Source organism: Pristiophorus japonicus, chromosome 9 (assembly GCF_044704955.1).
Source record: "Pristiophorus japonicus isolate sPriJap1 chromosome 9, sPriJap1.hap1, whole genome shotgun sequence".
Lineage (NCBI taxonomy): Eukaryota > Metazoa > Chordata > Chondrichthyes > Pristiophoridae > Pristiophorus > Pristiophorus japonicus.
Window position 1 is genome coordinate 164,934,498 of NC_091985.1, and position 22,896 is coordinate 164,957,393.

The 22,896-nt window shown below is 47.0% G+C and overlaps 1 protein-coding gene across 2 annotated transcripts in view; it reads right to left on the reverse strand.

Annotated features, from left to right (window-relative positions):
• LOC139273301 (acetyl-coenzyme A synthetase 2-like, mitochondrial) overlaps window positions 1-22,896 on the reverse strand; it is a 90,912-nt gene that overhangs the window by 40,879 nt on the left and 27,137 nt on the right. For both annotated transcript variants that reach the window (XM_070890039.1, XM_070890038.1), the window contains 3 exons: window positions 12,600-12,737; window positions 8,911-9,003; window positions 990-1,102 (listed from right to left, as the gene is read on the reverse strand). In XM_070890039.1, the coding sequence (XP_070746140.1) occupies window positions 990-1,102; window positions 8,911-9,003; window positions 12,600-12,737 (344 nt within the window). The remainder of the gene's footprint in view (window positions 1-989; window positions 1,103-8,910; window positions 9,004-12,599; window positions 12,738-22,896) is intronic.

Consider the following 22,896-nt stretch of genomic DNA (forward strand, 5'->3'; position numbering starts at 1 on the left):
CGCCATTCAATGAGATCATGGCTGAACATGCAACTTCAGTACCCCATACCCCTTGATCCCCCTAGTAGTAAGGACTACATCTAACTCCTTTTTGAATATATTTAGTGAATTGGCCTCAACAACTTCCTGTGGTAGAGAATTCCACAGGTTCACCACTCTCTGGGTGAAGAAGTTTCTCCTCATCTCGGTCCTAAATGGCTTACCCCTTACCCTTAGACTGTGACCCCTGGTTCTGGACTTCCCCAACATTGGGAACATTCTTCTTGCATCTAACCTGTCTAAACCCATCAGAATTTTTAACGTTTCTATGAGAACCCCTCTCATTCTTCTGAACTCCAGTGAATACAAGCCCAGTTGATCCAGTCTTTCTTGATATGTCAATCCCGCCATCCCAGAAATCAGTCTAGTGAACCTTCGCTGCACTCCTTCAATAGCAAGAATGTCCTTCCTCAAGTTAGGAGACCAAAACTGTACACAATACTCCAGGTGTGGCCTCACCAAGGCCCTGTACAACTGTAGCAACACCTCCCTGCCCCTGTACTCAAATCCCCTAGCTGTGAAGGCCAACATGCCATTTGCTTTCTTAACCACCAGCTGTACCTGCATGCCAACCTTCAATGACTGATGTACCATGACACCCAGGTCTCGTTGCACCTCCCCTTTTCCTAATCTGTCACCATTCAGATAATAGTCTGTCTCTCTGTTTTTACCACCAAAGTGGATAACCTCACATTTATCCACATTATACTTCATCTTATCCACATTATACTTCATATATTATGAGTATACCAGCCACCATCAATGCTATTCTTGATTGATTGCCAACGGGCGCGCGATTGTGACACAGGATGGGTTTTTGCACTAACAACACTCTTTGATGATCAAGATACGATTGACCGACACTTCGACAAGGGGAAGTTTGGCAGCTGTGCATTTCACATGTTCACTAGAATCACTAATAAGTTATTGAAGGTTAATCAAAGACTTGCCTCCTCATCCATTAGAGCAAGCTGGATCCCAAAGAAAGGTCTCATGGCCATAGCAGGCATTATCTTTGCTCCCTCCTCTGAAGGTCGTGGAGAGATGCATATCCCACCTGTTTCTGTTTACAAATGGAAGGAAAGAAATGGAGATAGGAACTTAAATCCTCTCATTACTACAGATCACAGAAGCACGACAAAAAGTGATGGGAATATTCAAACTCCTCTTCAAGAGCCTTGGGCTTTTTGATCCAGATTTTACCAATTTATTGATGATCCCTTTAACCAGCTAATAAAATCGCGGAGTTCAGGAAATTGCACCTGTTTGCGCAGCCGTTAAGGCCAGTTTGGAAGAAAAAATGGCGGCAGACTCACTTCCGCCCATTTCCAGCAGGACCGGCGGCGGCCGCCATTTTGGGCAGGTCGGTAGCGCTGCCGTTACCTGCGCTGGTTACAGATTGTGACATCAATGAATGTGCAACGCTGACTCTATGCACGGCCTGCAATTTGGAATGTCGCCGCTCCTTTTAACCCCCTCACCAGCGCTATTTCAAGGGATCATGAACAACTTGCAGCTGGCTTGCTTTTTCATTACGATTGGCTTTGTGTCAGCTTGTGCATCTGTTTGGAGCTTTCTACAGTTATTTAAAAGTTGGCAAAAAGTGACAGAGAGAACACCCTGCTGCTCATTTAAAGGATTCTGCTCACACCACTTGCTCCCAGTCATGGGGGCTCTGCTTGCAGTACCCCTTGCGTTCGAGTACGACAAGGCGATGGAGCAGAGGCAACGAAGAAGAGGGCAAGGTGCTCCCAGAGGGAGGTGGAGGGGCATGAGGGATCTCAGCCAGAGGCCACACCCACCTAGGGTCTTTTGAGGGCACTTCGTCTACCTGCACTTAAGCCAGGAGCAGTGTACTAGGAAGCTCATCTTCACCAAGGAGGTGACCACAGAACTCTGCCACCTCCTGCAACCAGACCTACAGCCTAAGAACAGGACGATGATGGCACTGCCAGTGACCCTCAAGGTCACCATGGCCCTCAATTATTTCGCCACCGAATCGTTTCAGTCTGGAGCAGGAGACATAACTAACCTGGAAAATCAAATAACTAGGGCTATAGAGAGGGCTTTAAACTAAATAGTGGGGGGAAGGGTTCAGGTGAGCGGACATGTAAAAGTCAAAGAGCAAGGAGAAGGCAATAAAGCAGGGTAGCACTGGGGGAAATGATAAACCAGAGCGTGACAGGAAGGGACAGAATGTATAAACATGAGTGTATCAGAAAGTGGGGTCAAAGCAGGGAAAAATGGTTAAAAAAACAAAATTAAAAGCTCTTTATCTGAATGCACACAGCATTCGTAACAAAATAGATGAGTTGAATAGGCACAAATAGATACAAATGGGTATGATCTGATAGCCATTACAGAGACGTGGTTGCAAGGTGACCAGGACTGGGAACTAAATATTCAGAGGTATTTGACAATTCGGAAGACACAGAAAGGTAAAGGAGGTGGGGTAGCACTGTTAATAAAGGATGGGATTTTTGCGTTAGTGAGAAACGATATTGGCTCAGAGGATCAAGATGTAGAATCAGTTTGGGTGGAGATAAGGAATAATAAGGGGAAAGAGTCACTGGTGGGTGCAGTCTATAGGTCCCCGAACAGTAACTACATTGTTGGACAGAGTATAAATCAAGAAATAATGGAAGCTTGTAATAAAGGAACGGCAATAATCATGGGCGATTTTAATCTTCATATTGATTGGACAAATCAAATTGGCCAAGGTAGCCTTGAGGAGGAGTTCAAAGTGTATCAGGGATAGTTTCCTTGAACAGTATGTTGCAGAACCAACCAGGGAGCAAGCTATCTTAGATCTGGTACTGTATAATGAGATAGAATTAATAAATGATCTCCTCGTAAAGGATCCTCTAGGAAAGAGTGATCATAGCATGGCTGAAATTCAAATTCAGTTGGAGGGTGAGAAAGTTGGTTCTCAAACCAGCGTCCTGATCTTAAATAAAGATACGAAGGCAGAGTTGGCTAAAGTGGACTGGGAAAATAGATTAAAGTATAAGACAGCATTCCTAGCCATCTGTTGGAAGACAGATAGCTGGACTGCTGTGACACCCTGCAAGCCCCTTTCTGCACTGGTAAACCCAGCCATGATGGCAGCAGTCTGAGGGTCCACTGCAGCACTGAGACATTGGTCCCTTCTGTCTGTGCTGCAATGGAAGCTGCGACATCGCCCATCACTCCCAGCATCATCGTTGGATCCACAACGTCTCTCCTGGAGTTTCCCATAATTTCCATCCTGGAAATGTTGGGCTCCAAGCTCTGTGCATCATCACCATCAGAGGTAATCCCTCGGGATCGAGGAAGACTTGCTTCCACTCTTAGCATGAGTCCTTAGGTGGCTGTACAGTCCAATACAAGAACCACAGTCTCTGTCACAGGTGGTACAGACAGTCGTTGAGGGAAAGGGTGGGTGGGACTGGTTTGCCGCACACTCCTTCCGCTGCCTGCGCTTGATTTCTGCATGCTCTCGGCGACGATACTCAAGGTGCTCAGTGCCCTCCCAGATGCACTTCCTCCACTTAGGGCGGTCTATGGCCAGGGATTCCCAGGTGTCAGTGGGGATGTTGCACTTTATCAGGGAGGCTTTGAGGGTGTCCTTGTAATGTTTCCTCTGCCCACCTTTGGCTCGTTTGCCGTGAACGAGTTCCGAGTAGAGCGCTTGCTTTGGGAGTCTCGTGTCTGGCATGCAGACAATGTGGCCCGCCCAGCAGAGCTGGTCAAGTGTGATCAGTGGTCAGCCCCGTGCAATGTTGGAGCCGGACTCCTCCATGCTCCTTGACACTGACAAGAGGCTCTCTGGCAGGCCTGCTATTGCATCTAGCCTTTCTATGTTCATGTCCATCACCCTTCTTCTGATGGCCGCCCCATTGAGGTCATCATCTGAGTCCTGTGCAGCAGAACTCATGTGCGGACTGGCCCTAAAGGGGGCTGGCCCCAGAACTACCCGTGCTGCAGCCCACTCGTGCTCGGTGATTCACTACATGCAGATCCCATCTCCATACCACCCTCTAACGTTCCCGCAGTGCCATGTTCTGCGCTGGTGTCAGATGCAGTGACACTGTCCCTTCTCCATCACTCTCCTCCTCCATAACTTCAGGGGCAGGCTGTAGCTGGGCCTTCTTCAGTATCTGAAAGGAAAAAGGCACAAGGATTGGGTTGTGATAAGGAGAGGGGGTGAAGCAAGATATCTATGTTTACACCATCCGCAGCTTGTAAGTGAGAAGGGATTGTCGGATAAGGGGGAAGTGGGATGTGAGAAGAAGGATTAGGTATCAGCATACCGTTATCTTCAGCAATGATTTCCACTTCCCCACTGGCCGTGGACTCAGTGACAGCCCCTTCACTGATCTCCAGCACTGCTTCCTCCAGCTCTGTCAGGTTCTGCAGGCAGGCTTCCCCTCCACTGGTCTGCTGCTGCTCCTGGCGGTTATGAGCAGCCTTTGCCTGGGAGCGAAAGCGGAGTGTGTCAGTGAGTGTGGTGCAGTATGTTTGGGTGTTGTGCCTGCCATGGTTGAATAGCTGGCAGTGCGTGCAAGCTGTGAGAGGTGGGTGCGCGTCTTGCAGCAGTGGCAAGTCTGTGAGGGTGAGGTGAAGCTATGATTGTGAAGTACGAGTGGCGATCGCTGGAGATTGTCGGTAGGTGAGCGATGGGGGGTGTGGTGCATTGAGCTGTGAGTGAGGCTGGTGGTGCAGATGGTGGGATACGGCATTTGCAGAAACATTCCCTCGCCTTGACCACTTGTGTGAGGTCTTTTTGTGGCACTGGCTCCAGGTCCTGGGGACAAGACTCGTCGCACTGACAACTTCAGCTAGCTCCTCCCACAGCCTTCTGCTGCTGTGCCTGGAAGGCCTCCTGCTCCTCCCCCTGTGAGTAGAGGACCTAATGGCACCTCTGAAACCCCAGGACCAAGGCCCCCCAATGCCGCATCGGACAATCTCCTCGCCCTCTCTCTTGGCTGTTGGGCCATGGCTTTCTGCACACTTTATTGGCCAGTGGAGTGCGCCCAATATTGACCACCCTGTTCAGCGCTAAGCCAATCGGCAGTGCGTTTAGCACTGAGCTCAGCGCTGCAATCGCTGTAATGATCGGGCAGCATGAGTTGTGCCTGCTGCCTGCATCACATTCGATGGGTGCGGGCACATCGCCATTTCAGGCTGCCCGCGCCCACTTTCAGGCCTCATCCAATTTCTAGGCCTAAATCTCCACTTAGCCTTCTCTGCTCCAGAGGAAATAGTCCCGATATAGTCAAGCCTGTCCTTCTGACTGTAGCTTCAAACCTCTATCATGATTCGCTTTCTAAGCTGAGCTTTCTGGGCAGAGTAGCAGTGCTACAAGTGGTCCCAGCACCTATAGGTCAAGGAAGGGGAAAAATCTCCCTCCTACGTTATCCTTGCTCATAGTACACATATGTTAGAATCATAGAGTAGTACAGCACAGAAGGCCATTCGGCCCATCGAGTCCGTACCGGCCCTTTCAAAGAGCAATCCAGTTAGTCCCACTCGCTCTTTTCCCATATCCCTGCAATGTTTTTCTCCTTCCAGGTATTCATCCAATTACCTTTTCAGGACTACTATTGAACCTGCATCCACCACCCTATCAGACAGTGTAAATCCTAACCACTCGCTGTGTAAAAATGTTTTTCCTCATGTTGCCTCTGCTTCTTTTGCCAAGCACCTTAAATCTGTGCCCTCTGGTTATCGACCCTTCCACCATTGGAAACAGTCCCTCGTTATTTACTCTATTCAAGTCCTTCATGATTTTGAACACCTCTTAGCCTTCTCTGCTTAAGGAGAATGAGCCCAGCTTCTCCAGTCTATCCACATAACTGCAATCCTTCATCCCTGGAATAATTCTAGTAAATCTCCTCTGTACCCTCTGCAAAGCCTTCCTGTCCTTCCTCAAGTGCGGTGCCCAAAATTGGACACAATACTCCAGTCGGGGCCGAACTAGTCTTTTATATTGATTAAGCGTATCTTCCTGGCTTTGCACTGACTGCCTCTATTTAGAAAACCCAGGATACCATGGGGTAGAAACTGCCCTCTGTTTCTTTAAGTTTTTCTCCACCCCAGTGCACGGGGCGGAGATACCGAGGAACTTCAGCACTTTGGTTTTTTCTCTCCGTGCTGCGGTGTTCCGGTCGGGTGCAGGGCGGAAGTGACCTCGCAGCGGGACCGCCGTAACGATCAGTCGCCAGCACCGCGCTGACACATGACGACGTCTCTGCCCTTCAGTTAAAGGGGAGGGCCACTGTGAGCTCTGCAGACACTTCAGTGGCACCCACTGGGCCAGCAGGGAGCCAGCGATCCAGCACCCATTTCACAGAGAGTGCACTGACAGCAAAAGCTGTCGGGGGCACCGGCCAGCCGCTCCCGCGGGTCCCCGCCAGACGGTAAGGGATCGGTGTGTGCCGCCATGGCGGCAAGACAGGCGGAGGGGTCCTGGACACCACTCTGCCCCTGAGGAAGGGCAATTTACAAAATGGCAGCCCCTCCACAGAGACTCTGCGGCCATCCCACACCGCCCCATGGCCCCTACTTTCAGGAAGGGGCCATTTCGGCCCCCATGTGTTGTTAACCTGTCCTGCTATCTTCAAAAATTTGTGCACGAGCACCCCCAGGTCTCTCTCTCCTTGCACCACCTTTAAAATGGTACCATTTAGCTTATACTGTCTCTCTTCATTCTTCCAACCAAAGTGTATCGCCTCACACTTCTCTGCATTGAATTTCATCGGCCATGTGATCGCCCATTCCACCAGCCTGTCTGTGTCTTCTTGATGTCTATGTCTTCTTGAAGTCCATTACTATCTTCCTCAGTATTTGCTACACTTCCAAGTTTCGTGTCATCTGCACATTTCGCAATTGTACCCTGTATCGCCCAAGTTCGCGTCATTAATGTATATCAAAAACAGCAGTGGTCCTTGAACTGAATCTTGAGCAACTGCATTGTGTACTTGCCTCCCGTCCGAAAAACAGCCAGTCCTCACAACTCTCTGCTCTGTCCCTTCGCCAATTCTGTATCCATGCTGTTACGTCCCCTTTTATCCCATGGGCTTCAATTTTGCTAACATGCTCAATATGTGGTACTTTTCCTACATTACAACAGTGACTACACTTTAAAAGTACTTCATTGGCTGTAAAGTGCTTTGAGACATCCGGTGGTCATGAAAAGGCGCTATATAAATGCAATTCTTTCTTTATCAAACGCCTTTTGAAAGTCCATATACACAACAGCGACTACACTGTGCTCATCCACCCTCTGTTACCTCATCAAAAACTCAATCAAGTTAATCAAACACAATCTGCCCTTAACAAATCCATGCTGGCTCTCTTTCATTAGTCCAAGCTTGTCCAAGTGGCTGTTAATTTTGTCCCAGATTATTGTGTCTAAAAGCTTCCCCATCACCGACGTTACACTGACCGGTCTGTACTGCCAGGTTTATCCTTCTTCCCTTTTATGAACAAGGGTGTAACATTTGCAATTCTCCAGTCCTTTGGCACCGCCCCTGTATCTGAGGAGGATTGGAAGATTGCAGCCAGCACCTCCGCAATCTCTATCCTTACTTCCCTCAGCAACCTTGGATGCATCCCACCCGGAACGGGAGACTTGTCCACTTTAAGTGCAGACAGCCTTTTTAGTACCTTGTCGTTATCAATTTTTATCTCATATAGTATCCCGACAATCTCCTCGTTTACCGTAGCTTTGGCAAAGTCCTCTTCTTTGATAAACACTGTTGCAAAGTGCTCATTCAGTTCCTCAGTCATAACTTCTACCTCCACCAATAGATCTCCATTTTGGTCCCTAATCAGCCCCACCGCTCCTCTGACAACCCCTTTACTGTTCATTTGCCTATAACATACCTTTGGATTTGCTTATATATTAGCCACCAATTTATTCTCGTTCTGTGTCTTTGTCCCTCTTAATTCCTTTTTTATTTCTCCTCTGTATTTTTTTATATCCAGCCTGATTCTCCCTTGTATTTCTGGGCAGGATCAGGCTCAACTATCTGCCCACTTGTCACAACAACAACTTGTATTTATATAGTGCCTTGAATGTATTAAAACGCCCCAAGGCACTTCACAGGAGCGTTATAAGACAAAACAAATAAATTTGACACCGAACCACATAAGAAGAAATTACGGCAGATGGCCAAAAGCTTGGTCAGAGTGGTAGGTTTTAAGGAGTGTCTTAAAGGAGGTAAGAGAGGTAGAGAGGCGGAGAGGTTTAGGGAGGGAGTTCCAGAGCCTGGGGTCTAGGCCGCAGAAGGCACAGCCACCAATGGTTGAGCGATTATAATCAGGGATGCTCAGGAGGGCAGAGATATTGGGGGGGTTGTGAGGCTGGAGGAGATTACAGAGATGGGGAGGGGAGAGGACATTTTTTCAGATTTTTTTCCCAGAAACCTCTCTCAGGGTGCTCCGAGGCCGGCTGTTGAGCTCGGGATTTTCAGTTGCTCAGCCGACCTAGCGCCTTAAAAGAGTTGTGGGAACGCCTCCCTTCAGGCTCCGTCCCACACTCAGGGCCCAGCTGGTGAATTTTGCGGCTGGAGACAAAATTTACCACTCCACCCGGGTTAACGCCGCAACAGAAACGCGCCAGAATTTCTCCCCCGTAAGTTTTAAAGAGCGTCATAAAGGAGGAGAGCTGGCAAGAGGAGAGGTTCAGGGAGTGAATACTCGAGTTTAGAGCTTGCAATGATGAAGGCCAGCTAGCAATGTTGGGTGAAGGAAGTGTAGGAGGCACAAGAGGCCAGAGCAGGAACGCTTACATCTAATTTCAATGTAGGGTGCGCTCAGTGTACAAACTTCTTTGCATATGTTGCCGAGTGTCTGGATGTTTATACATATCCCAGCAGTCCTCACCTGTCTGCCACCAGGTATCGACAACGGTACATCGGCCTTCCCCCACCACCTTCCAGTACCACTGCCAGGCCTCATCGTTAATAGGTTCCCCCACTGCAAGAGAGAAATCAGCAGTTAAACCCTGCAGCGTACATTCAGGGAGTCACTTCACAAACCTGTGGTTAGGGGTTAATCCCAGTGAAGCCTGATCCTAGAATCCCCGAGCCAAATGCAAACTGCACAGTGGTCGCTTAAATCAGTTTGGCTGGTTTTTCCTATTCCTCTCTTAAAACATTCCCCCCTCCTTCGTCCTTATATGACACCGAGCCATATAAGGATATGTTAGGGAAGGTGACCAAAAGCTTGGTCAAAGAGGTAGGCTTTAAGGAGCATCTTAACGCAGGAAAGAGAGATATAGAGAGGCGGAGAGAATTAGAGAGGGAGTTCCAGAGCTTAGGGCCCAGGCACATGAAGGCACAATTGCCAATCGTGGAGTGATTATAATGGGGGATGTTTCTAGGGGGATCAAGGGGTATGGCGAGAAAGCAGGAATGGAGTACTGAAGTTGCATGTTCAGCCATGAACTCATTGAATGGCGGTGCAGGCTCGAAGGGCCGAACGGCCTACTCCTGCATCTATTGTCTATGTTTCTATGTTTCTATGTTCAAAGGGTCAGAATAGGTGAAGCGCAGAGATCTAGAAGGATTACAGGGCTGGAGGAGATCATAGAGAGAAGGAGGGTGAGTGCCATGAAGCGATTTGAAAACAAGGAGGAGAATTTTTAAATCAAGGTATTGCTTAACTGGGAGCCAATGCGAGTCAGCGAGCACAGGGGTGATGGGTGAGCGGGACTTGGTGCAAGTTAGGACGGGGCAGCCGAGTTTTGGATCGCCTCTAGTTTATGGAGGATAGAACGAGGGAGGCCAGCCAGGAGTGCGTTGGAATAGTCAAATCTAGAGGTAACAAAGGCATGGATGAGGGTTTCAGCAGCGGATAAGTTGAGGTAAAAGCAGAGACGGGCGATGTTACGGAGGTGGAAATGGGCGGTCTTAGTGATGGAATGGATATGAGGTAGGTTGCCTAATTCGTAATTAAATATGACGAAGGTTGCGATCACACTTGGTCAGCCTTAGACAGATGCCGGGGAGAGAGAGCGAATCACTGGAAAGGGAACGGAGTTTGTGGTGTGGCCTGAAGACAATGGCTTCGGTCATCCCAATATTTAATTGGAGGAAATTTCTACTCACCAGTGCTGGATGTCGGAGAAACAGTGTAATAGTATAGAGACCGTAGAGGGTTCAAGAGAAGTGGAGGAGAGGTGGAGCTGGCTATCAGCGTACATGTGAAAACTCACATTGTGTTGCCGGATGTTGTCGCAAAGGGGCAACATGTAGATGAGAAATAAAAGGGGGCCGAGGGTAGATCCTTGAGGAACATCAGAGGTAACGATGCGGGATCGGGAAGAGAAGCTTTGCAGGTGATTCTATGGTTGCGACTGGAAAGATAGGAATGAAACCAGGCCAGTCCAGTCCCATCCAGCTGGATGACAGTGTAGAGGCGTTGGAGCAGATATTTGCGGTCAACCGTGTCAAAGGCTGCAGATAGGTCCAGAAGGACAAGAAGGGATAGTTTACCTTTGTCACTGTCAATTAGAATGTCATTTGTAACCTTGGTAAGAGCAGTTTTGGTACTGTGGTGGGGCGGAAGCCTGATTGGAGGGATTCAAACAAGGAGTTCTGGGAAAGGTGGCCATGGATTTGGGAGGCGACAACACGTTCAAGGACTTTGAAGAGGAAAGGAAAGTTGGAGATGGGGCGGTAGTTTGCAAGGACGGAGGGGGTCAAGGGTTGTTTTATTGAGAGGGGTGATGACGGCAGATTTGAAGGAAAAGGAGACAGTACCGTAGGAGAGAGAACTGTTAACAATATCCGTTCACGTGGGAGCTAAAAAGGCTGTTGGGTAGTCTGAGATTTAGTAGGAATAGGGTGGAGAGAGCAGGAGATCAGTCTCATTGACAAGATGAGCTTTGAAAGGGCAAGAGGGGTGATAGTAGAGAGATTAGGGAAATGTGCATAATTTAGGGTTAGGTCAGGGGGGAAACGGAGAGGAAGTAAGGTCCGATGGGCTAGGGGGAGGGAGGGAAGTGGCAGAGGCAGTTGAATGGATGTTGTCGATCTTTTTAACAAAGAAGTCCATGAGCTCCTCACTCTTATTGTTGGAGGTGAGGCGGGGGGGGGGGGGGGGGAAGAGGCATGGCAGGGTGCTTTGAGAAGACGGTTAGTGGTGTTAATTTGCCACCCTGGATGACCTAGTGGGTGGTTTTAGTGATGGAGAGCAGGACCCGGTGGTCCTTTATATGATCTAGCCAAATCTGGTGATGGGTGATTAGACCAGTTGTCCGGCAAAGACCTTCAAGTCTGCAACCTTGGATTTAAGAGAGTAGAGATGAGGGGTATACCAGGAGGAATGACTAGGGTGAGAGTGTAATGGTTTTAGTGGGGACAACGGCATCAAAGGTGGTGGAGAGGGTGTGATTTAGATAAGAAAGAAAAGGACTTGGATTTATATAGCGCCATTCATGACCACCGGACATCCCAAAGCAGTTTACAGCCAATGAGGTACTTTTGGAGTGTAGTCACTGTTGTAATGTGGGAAACACGGTGGCCAATTTGTGCACAGCAAGCTCCCACAAACAGCAATGTGATAATGACCCAATAATCTGCTTTAGTGATGTTGATTGAGCGATAAATATTGGCCAGGGTTCCGGGGGATAACTCCCCTGCTCTTCTTCAAAATAGTGCATGGGGTCTTTTATGTCCAACTAAGGGAGTAGACGGGGCCTTGGTTTAACATCTCATCCGAAAGACGGCACCTCTGATGGGGGGGGGGGCCCCTGTGGAAATTCTACTCCCGATAGTTTACTACAAACTAAAAGACCGACTGGCCAATAATAAAAACAGAAAATGCTGGAAATACTCAGCAGTGCACTGGAGTGTCAGCTGAGATTTTTCTCCTCAAGTTTCTGGAGTGGACCTTGAACCCACAACCTTCTGACCCCGAGGCTCAGAGGCAAGTGTGCTACCCACTGAGCCACAGCTGACACAAAGAGGGAAAGACCTTCGCAAACCAATTGTACAAGTACTTGCTAGAATGTAGAGCGGTTGAAATTGGTCTTCAGTGCGACCAATTTCTCACCCAGAATATTAAGGCACGATGGCAGATTGGAGAACCCCTGTGGAAATTCTACTTCCGATAGTTTACTCCAAACTAAAGAGCGACTGGCCAATAATAAAAACAAACTGCTGGAAATACTCAGCAGGTCAGACTGCATCTGTGGAAAGAGAAAGAACTGGCCTATAGATCCCTGATTTATCGCGGTCTCCTTTATTAACATAAGAATTTGGAGCAGGAATAGGCCATTCGGCCCCTCGAGCCTGCTCCGCTATTTAATACGATCATGACTGATCCGATCATGGACTCAGCTCCACTTCCCTGCCCGCTCCCAATAACCACTTATTCCCTTATCATTTAAGAAACTGTCCATCTTTGTTTTAAATTTATTCAATGACCCAGCCTCCACAGCTCTCCGAGGCAGCAAATTCCACAGATTTACAACCCTCTGAGAGAAGAAATTCCTCGGGGGCGGAGAGGGGGTGCACTTTGAACTCTCTCCAAAGTGAACTGTTAGCTTAGAAACCGCTGAAATTTACCAGTGCCAAGCGTTTTCAAGGACGATCGATCATACTTGGTCACCCAGCTGTCTCCATACTTCAGCAGCATGCGAATGGCCGTTGGAGCCCCATAAAACTGATTTATTCTTAACCGCTGCACAGTCTCCCAGTATCGACCTGAATAAACAAAACACAGTGTGGATTGGTAATTGTACACCTCAGCTTCCCAGAGCTAGAAACAAAATGATTCCAAATTGCTTACATGAGGTGGCTTGGTGTCAACATATTAGATGGCATCGTCTCTCATGTGCACGCATTGTCTTTTACTGAAACATACATTTTTTTCAGATGTTCTTCAACATGTCTGAGCTGAATTGACGGTTGGCAAAAACGCTGATGGATCAGAGCTGGCATTTGTCAAGTCTGTTGCTAAGTTACTGAGAAACTCAAAGAGGAGTTCCCCTCAGATAGTGGAACAATGGTCACTATCACATCGATTCAATCAACATTGTATATTCTCTACTCCCGTGTGATCCACACTAATCTGTTAGGTCCTTCACTAACCTTTGCCCCGTTTAAGCTATTTTACTATTTCTGCTTTACGAGGGTGTTGCCAGGGCTGGAAAACTTTTGCCATGAGGAAAGATTGGATAGGCTGGGGTTGTTTTCCTTGGAACAGAGGAGGCTGAGGGGAGATTTAATTGAGGTGTATAAAATTATGAGGGGCCTAGATAGAGTGGATAGGAAGGACCCATTTCCCTTAGCAGAGGGGTCAATAACCAGGGGGCATCGATTTAACGTAGTTGGTAGAAGGATTAGAGGGGAGATGAGGAAACATTTCTCACCCAGAGGATGGTGGGGGTCTGGAACTCACGGCCTGAAAGGGTGGCAGAGGCAGAAACCCTCACCACATTTAAAAAGTACTTGGATTAAAGTACGGCGCTTAAAGAGCCGTAACCTACAGGGCTACGGACCTAGTGCTGGAAGGTGGGATTAGGCTGGGTAGCTCTTTTTCAATCGGCACGGACACGATGGACCAAATAGCCTCCTTCTGTCTCGTAATTTTTCTATGACGCTACGCTCTCCTCCACTCTTCAGTCATGGCTGTCGTTCTGCTGTGGTGATCCTTGTCTTTCTCGGAGTCACCAACGGCCTCACGCTTCACGGTGTCACTTTTCACAGTTGAGCTTCTGCTTAACAGAGTTTCCTTTCCTTTTATCCCCGTTGTCTCATTTATCTTCTGCTCGGTTTCCGACTGACGAGGGCTGTTTCCTTACTTTGCTTCAGTGGCCCAACCACAAAATAGCAGCTGAGGTACAAGATGCACTCCTCGCTATAGATCGTCCCATTGTCTCAACGATTACTCCACTGAAAGCTGCAGCAACTGTTTCTCTCTATTCTCTTTCTAGCTCAATAAAAAAATATGAGTGAAAGATTTCTCGGGAAGAAGGGGCTTTGATTATGTGGAGAGACTGGAGAAGCTGGGATTATTCTGCTCAGAACAGAGCAGTTATGTCGAGATTTAACAGAGGTGTTCAAAGTTAAGAAAGAAAGACTTGCATTTATATAGCGCCTTTCATGACCACTGGACGTCTCAAAGCGCTTTACAGCTAGTGAAGTGCTTGTGGAGTGTCACTGTTGTAATGTGGGAAAAGCGACAACCAATTTGCGCACAGCAAGCTCCCACAAACAGCAATGTGATAACGACGAGATAATCTGTGTTTTTGTTATGTTAATTGAGGGATATTTATTGGCCAGGACAGGGCTTTTGATGGTGTAAATAGAGGCAACATGAGGACATTGTTTTTACGCAGTGAGATCTTGTGATCTGGAATGCATTACCCGAAAGATTAAATAATAACTTTCAAAAAGGAATTGGATAAATACTTGGAAGGAAAAAAAAAATTGCAGGGCTATGAGGACAGAGCCAGGGAGTGAGACTAATTGGAGAGCTCTTTCAAAGAGCCAGCACAGGTATGATGGGCCAAATGGCCTCCTTGTGTGCCGTATCACTCGATGAAACTCTTTCCCCGATGGGTGGGTCAGTACCAGAGGGCATTGATTTCAGATAAATTCCAAAAGAACCTGAGAGGAGATGAAGAGAATTTATTTTATGCAGCAAGTTGTTAGGATGGAGAATGCACTGCCTGAAAGGGTAGTGGAAGTAGTAACTTTCAAAAGGGAATTGAATACGTACTTTAAAAGAAAAGATTTTCAGGGCTACGGGGAAAGAGCGGGGGGAGTGGGACTAATTGGACAGCACTTTCAAAGCTCTGGCACAGGCACGATGGGCCGAATGGCCTACTTCTGCGCTGTAAGATTCGCTGATTCTATAGTGCGGTTGTGTAGTGGTTACTTACTAGTAACCCAGAGCCCTGGACTAATAAGCCAGAGAAAATGAGTTCATCTCCCACTGTGGCAGTTTGAGAATTTGGAATTCAATTTAAAATAATTGGCAAATGAAAAGCTGGTACAGTTCCACCGCCTCTAGCAGGCTCGTTGGTGCTAACGTCATTTGCCTGCTATACACTGTGGATGATTTATTTCCTCCATCTGCAACACTTGATGTGTTGCTAAGAAATTACAGACATTTCAATGTCGACAGCAATGTATAAAAAATAATTACTTAATCAAGATCCGATCAATCCTTTGCAGAAGAGCATAATGAGTTTGGATATTTTAGATCCTAGAATCATAGAAATTTACAGCTCGGAAGGAGACCATTCCAACTTATCACGTCCACACCGGCCGATAAAGTGCTATCCAGCCTAATCCCGCTTTCCCGCTCTTGGTCCATAGCCCTGTAGGTTACGGCGCTTCAAGTGCAGATCCAAGTATTTTGAGGGTTTCTGCCTCTTTCAGACAGTGAGTTCCAGACCCCCGCAATCCTCTGCGTGAAGAAATTTCCCCTCAAATCCCCTTTAAACCTCCCCCCAATTACTTTACATCTATGGCCCCTGGTCATCCCTTAGTCAGCAAGGTTTAGTAAGGAAGCTGAAAAACAAATGATGATAAGTGACCTACTGTTGTACTACAACAGAGAAAAGAGGAAGAACTTGCATTTCTATAGTACCATTTAGGACCCCCCCAAAGCACGTTACAGCCAATAAAGTACTTGTTGAAGTGGTGTCACTGTTGTAATGTGGGACACAGCAGCCAGTTTGTGCACGGCAAAATTCCACAAATAGCAATGTGCTAATGACCAGATAATCTGTTCTTAGTGATAAACATTGGCCAGGACACTGGGGATAACTCCCCTGCTCTTCTTCGAAATAGTGCCATGGGATCTTTTACATCCACCTGAGGGAACAGACAGAGCCACAGTTTAACATCTTACCCAAAAGAAGGCACCTCCGACAGTGCAGCACTCCACTGGGAGTGTCAGTCTGGATTTTGTGCTCAAGTCTCTGGAGTAGGACTTGAACCCCCAACTTTCTAACTTAGAGGCAACTGTGCTACCCACTGAGCTAACTACTTAAGTACACAAGAGAATTGCACCTTAATGAGACGAGAACTGCTCATTGAACAGCTGTCTCGGCCCAAAATGGCTGGTGTGTTTAACGCACTGCAAACAGCAACTTTGTAATTGCCTATAATGGAGAACAGTTTGCTCGATTTGGCTGATTTAAACAAATGTCTGATGTAAACACGGGCATTTTAAGTGCTGGGGACAGTATCAGTTAAAGTGACCATGAAGCTGTCAGATTGTAATTAAAATCCCAACTGGGTCACGAGTGCCTTTGGTACTAAACCGCTGTGCCGAGGTTCAAGAAGCAGGCCCGACATCACCTTTTTAGGGCAACTTGGGATGGGCAATAAGTGCCGGCTTTGTCAGCGATGCCCACATCCTGAGCATGAATTTTTTTTTAAATGTAAATATCCAAAAAGCCAAAACAAAAACATTTAGATGCAAACGTGAACAATCAAACACACCTTTAAGAAGGTCAGGACAGGAAGTCCCAGCAGCATCCATGTTATAGCTGATGGAGAGAGCAGGTGTAGAAAACCAGGGCCTTTGGCGTGGGATTGACGGATTCCTACTGCGGCCTCCAGACAGCTAGAAAAAATGTCCTCTCGCAAAAGCAATCCCTCACAAATTTGGTGCTTGGGCCTACTTGTGTCAGTGAATCAATCTCCAGAGTACGCTGCTAAATTGATTCTTGTATATCTTTGTGTAAGTATATTAAGTAGAGTTAACACCTAATCATGTTCTCACATCTGGAGAAGACTTTGCTCCTCAGGAGAGAGAGAGTTCCACCAGACAATGAAAGTAGCATTAAATATATAACTAGAAACATAGAAATTTACAGCGCAGAAGGAGGCCATTTCGGCCCATCGTGTCCGCGCCGGCCGACAAAGAGCCGCACAGCCCTTGGTCAGCAGCCCTGAAGGTAACATATAAACCAATGAACAATGAACAATGGCAGAAAGGTAAAGAGCACCCAGCCCAACCAGCCCGCCCCACACAACTACGACACACCTTACACTGAAACATTCTACACTCCACCCCAACCGGAGCCATGTGATCTCCTGGGAGAGGCAAAAATACAGATAAAAACCCAGGCCAATTGGGGGAAAAAAATTTGGGAAAATTCCTCTCCCACCCATTCAGGCGATCAAAATGAGTCCAGGAGATTACCCTGGCCGTATTCGATTCCGTACAGTACTTACCATCGTATCTGCGCCAGCCAACAAGAGGTTATCCAGTCTAATCTCATTTACCAGCTCTAGGTCCGCAACCCTGCAGGTTACAGCACTTCAAGTGCCCATCCAAGCACCTTTTACATGTGGTGAGGGTTTCTGCATCCACCACACTTCCAGGCAGTGAGTTCCAGATCCTCACAACCCTCTGCGTGAACATACCTCCCCTCAAATCCCCTCTAAACCTTCCACCAACCACCTTAAAACTATGCCCCCTCCATCAATGGAAATAGGCCCTTACTATCCACTATATACAGGCCCCTCAAAATGTTATACACCTCAATGAGGTCTCCTCTCAACCTCCTCTGTTCCAATGAGAACAAACCCAGCCTACCCAATCTGTCTTCATAGCTAAGATTCTCCATTCCAGGCAGCATCCTCGTAAATCTCCTTTGCACCCTCTCCAATGCAATCACATCCTTCCTATAATACAGCGACCAGAACTGCACGCAGTACTCCAGCTGTGGCCTAACCAAAGTATTATACAATTTAAGCATTACCTCCTTGCTCTTGTATTCTAGGCCTCAGCCAATAAAGGCAAGCATTCCGTATGCCTTCTTAACCACCTTATCCACCTGGCCTGCTACTTTCAGGGATCTGTGGACAAGCACTCCAAGGTCCCTTTGTTGATCTACACTATTAAGTGGCCTGCCGCTTAATGTGTATACCCTTTCCTTATTAGCCCTCCCAAAGTGCATTACCTCACACTTCTCTGAATTAAATTCCATTTGCCACTGCTCTGCCCACCTGACCAGTAGATTGATATCCTCCTGCAGCCCATGACTTTCCTCTTCATTATCAACCACACAGCCAATTTTAGTGTCATCTGCAAACTTCTTAATCATACTCCCTATATTCAAATCTAAATCATTGATATATACCACAAAATTCAAAGGACCCAGTACTGAGCCCTGCGGAATACCACTGAAAACATCCTTCTAGTCACAAAAACATCCATCAACCATTACCTTTTGCTTCCTTCAAGCCAATTTTGGATCCAACTTGACACTTTGCTCTGGCTCCCATGAGCTTTAACCTCCATGACCAGTCTACCATGTAAACCTTATCAAAAGCTTTGCTAAAGTCCAAATATACTACATCGTACGCATCACCCTCATCGACCCTCTTGGTTACCTCCTCGAAAAATTCTATCGGGTTAGTCAAACACAATCTTCCCTGACTGTCCCTAATTAATCCTTGCCTTTCTAAATGTAGATTTATCCTGTCTTTCAGGATTTTTTTCCAATAATTTTTCCACCACTGAGGTTAGGCTGACAATTACTGTAATTACTCGGCCTATCCCTTTCTCCCTTCTTAAACAAGGGTACTACATTAGCAGTCCTCCAGTCCTCCGGCACCATGTCCAAATCCAAAGAGAACTGGAAAATGATGGTCAAGGCCTCTGCTATTTCCTCTTTTACTTCGCTCAACAGCCTGCATTTCATCCAGGCCTGGGGACTTATCTACTTTCAAAGCTGCTAAACCCCTTAATACCTCCTCTCTCACTATGTTTATTTCATCCAGAATTTCATACTCCTCCTCTATAGCAGTATCTGCATTGCACCTTTCCTTTGGTGAAAACAGATACAAAGTATTCGTTAAGAACCCTACCAACATCTGCCTCCACACAAAGATTACCCTCATGGTCTCCAATAGGCCCTACCTTTTCTTTAGTTACCCTCTTACTCTTAATATATTTATAGAAAATCATTGGATATCCTTAATTTTACTAGCCAAGAATTTCTCGTGCTCTCTCTTAGCATTCCTAATATCCTTTTTAATTTTACCTCTGAACTTTCTATATTCCACCAAAGATTCTACAGTATTTAGCTGTAAGTATATGACATAAGCTTCCCTTATTTTCTTAATCCACCCCTGTAAGTCCCTAGACATCCAAAGGGCTCTAGAATTATTTTTCTCAGCCTTTTTCTTTAAGGACACATGTTTGGCCTGAGCCTTCCGGATCTCCTCCTTGAATGCCTCCTACTGTTCCGACACTGATTTACCCACAAGTAGCTGTTTCCAGTCCACCATGGCCAAATCACTTCTTAACTTAGCAAAATTAGCTATTCCCCAATTTGGGACTTTTATTCCAGGCCTATCCTTGTCCTTAGCCATAACCAACTTGAATCTGACTGAATTATGGTCACTGGCACCCAAGTGCTCCCCACTAATACCCCTTCAACCTGCCCAGCTTCATTCCCCAAAACTAAATCCAAGACCGCCCCCTCTCGTGTTGGGCTTGCTACATACTGACTCAAAAAGTTCTCCTGAATGCATTTCAAGAATTCCACATCCTCTACACCCTTCACATTAAATTTGTCCCAATCAATATTTGGATAGTTAAAATCCCCTACTATTACTACCCTATGGTTTTTGGACGTCACAGCAACTTGCCAACATATTTGCTCTTCTATCCCCCTCCCACTATTTGGGGGTCTATAATACACACCCAGCAGTGTAATCACTCCTTTTTTATTTTTCAATTCGACCCATATGGCCTCATTTGATGATCCCTCTAACATATCATCCCTCCTCACCGCTGTAATAGTTTATTTAATCAGTACCGCAACCCCACCCCCCCCACCGTCTTTTTATCCCTCTGTCTATCTTGTCTAAAAATCCTGTAACCAGGAATATTGATCTGCCAAACCTGCCCCTCTTTCAGCCATGTTTCTGTAATGGCTACAATGTCATACTCCCAAGTGTCTACCTGTGCTCTTAGCTCATCCGCCTTATTTGTTATACTCCTTGCATTAAAATATATGCCATTTAGCACAGGAAGACGTCCTTGCTTACTACATGCTAACCCTTGTTTCCTGTCTTACAGATTCACTTTTTAAATTCTTGCTATACTTTTTCAGCTTTGCTTCCTTCCCTTTTGAATTCGTTCTCAGGTTCCCATACCCCTGCCGAGCTAGTTTAAACTCTCCCCAACAGCACTGGCAAAACTCCCCGTGAGGATGTTGGTCCCAGCGCTGTTGAGGTGCAACCCGTCCGGTTTGTACAGGTCCCATCTCCCCCAGAAGCGGTCCCAATGCCTCAAGAATTTAAAGCCCTCCCTCCTACACCAACTTTCCAGCCACGTGTTCATCCTCTCGATCCTTCTATTCTTATACTCATTAGCACGTGGCACCGGTAGTAACCCGGAGATTACTACCTTTGAGGTCCTACCTTTTAATTTTTCTCCTAGCTCCCTAAATTCTGCCTGCAAGACCTCATCCCTTTTTCTTGCTATGTCGTTGGTCTCGATAGGGACTATGATCTCTAGCTGTTCACCCTCTTCCCCTCCCCCCCCCCAGAATGCCCTGCGTCCCTCTGTGACATGCTTGACCCTGGCACCAGGGAGACACGTCTACAGCCACAGAAACGCCTGTCTGTTCCCCTAACTATACCCCTACCACTACAGTTCTCTTATTCTTCGTCCCTTCCCCCTGTGCAGCTGAGCCACCCGTGGTGCCTTGGACTTGGCTCTGGCTGCACTCCCCAGAGGCACCATCATCCTTACCGATACTCCGAAGTGAATATCGGTTGGAAAGCGAGATGGACTCACGGGGGGACTCCTGCACAACCTGCTTAGCACACTTACTACGTCTGTTGGTCACCCACTGCCCCTCTACCTACACACTTTTAAGCTGTGGGGTGACCACCTCCTGAAACAAGCTATCCACGTAGCTCAGCCTCACGGATGCACCTTATTGACTCTAGCTGGCGCTCAAGCTCCAAAACGCAGAGCTCGAGCAGTTGAAGCTGGAGACACCTCCTGCACACGTGGTTGTCTAGGCCGCGTGAAGCGTCCAGGACTTCCCACATGCCACAGGACATGCACTCCACAGGGTGCCCTGCTATCCCTCTAATTAGATTTATCTAATTAAAAGCTAGTTTAAAAAAAAAAGGAGAGAGAGAGAGAGAAACAGCCAATCACTTACCTGCCCGGACGAGGGCTGTGAGCTCCTCGCCTACCTCCGGCCCTCCTGCTCTTCGGACTCCTAACTTGCTAACTGATGGATTTGAGAGTGATATCGGCTTCCTTTTCTGTCATCAGCAGTCAGAAGGTGTGCGGGAGAGAGGGGATAGTTGACTGAAGTTGAGGCCAGTTTGTTAGATATATTCAAAGGGGAGTTAGATGTGGCCGTTACGGCTAAAGGGATCAAGGGGTATGGAGAGAAAGCAGGAGTGGGGTACTGAAGTTGCATGATCAGCCATGATCATATTGAATGGTGGTGCAGGCTCGAAGGGCCGAATGTCCTGCTTCTGCACCTATTTTCTATGTTTCTATGAATATTCTTCCGTGTTTCTGCCCAGGCCATGAAAGGTATGGCTAAGATTGGGAAATCACAAGCCCATGTTTGACCGCACTTAGTCTGCCAGTGTGAGCTCACACGCTGGAATTCTCTGTAATTCAACATGTACACTTTGCGCTCTTAGCCTTGAGTTTTGATATGAGTGGTAGGAAACATTGAATTGGTCAGCGATTGATGAAATAACATCTGGCCTGTAGTTTTTCTGATCGATGGAAGCAGAACAATTTATTATACAATAGTGGAATTTTTTTTAAACCCACCACCGATCTTATGTTTTTTTTCCTCTCTGTCTCCAATGGCAGCTGGTCATTATTCTGCCATTGATACCCTATCTAGATTCATCGTTTTCTATCTCCTGCTATTACCATCTCAAGTCGGCCCATCATCCCCTTTTGTCTCTCTAATCTCTCCTGCTGTCCACTCTATCACAGACCTTCCCTTTCGTTCCTCCTCCCCCTCGCCCTTTCAGTGCTTCTTAAGAATCTGTTCTTTTCGAATATTCGCCAGTTCTGACGAAGGGTCATTGACCTGAAACGTTAACTCTGTTTCTCTCTCCACAGATGCTGCCTGACCCGCTGAGATTGCCAGCATTTGCAGTTTATATTTCAGATTCCAGCATCCACAGTATTTTGTTTTTGTATTAGTGTATTTTGTCTGTCGTTTTTGTGCACGGGATTGTTGTCTCAAAATATCATTACGATCGTAAAGATCTTCGACTTGGGGACAAGCTCTGAGCATTGCATGATTTATTTAGAGCCTATCTTGGTGACACAAAGTGGTCATTTTGCACAAAAAATATTGGATTGTCCAATAATTCGAATGATGCAGTACCAATAAAAGAGCAAAGTAGGATTTAGTGGTACAAAATTTGGATTATCAGATCATTTTGAATTAAACAGCCTTGAATTAAGAGTAAACTGTAACTGGCAGGTTCAGAAAGCATTTTGCTTGGATATAACCTGTCCAATCACAAAAGTTAATCAATTACTTTAGTGCGGGGAGGAGCCGCGTCAGTGGCAGTCCGGGGTCAGCGGCCGACAAAGGCCCAGCGGCAGTCCGGGGTCAGCGGCCGACAAAGGCCCAGCGGCAGTCCGGGGTCAGCGGCCGACAAAGGCCCAGCGGCAGTCCGGGGTCAGCGGCCGACAAAGGCCCAGCGGCAGTCCGGGGTCAGCGGCCGACAAAGGCCCAGTGGCAGTCGGTGAGCGAGCAGTGCGGGGAGGAGGGACAAGAAATCAAAAAGTGACGTCACAACCAAGCTGGTAAGTGGTTGGCTGATCGGCTGGTGAGTATATCTCTTTGATTTTGTGTTCTAATAGATAAGAGGATAAATT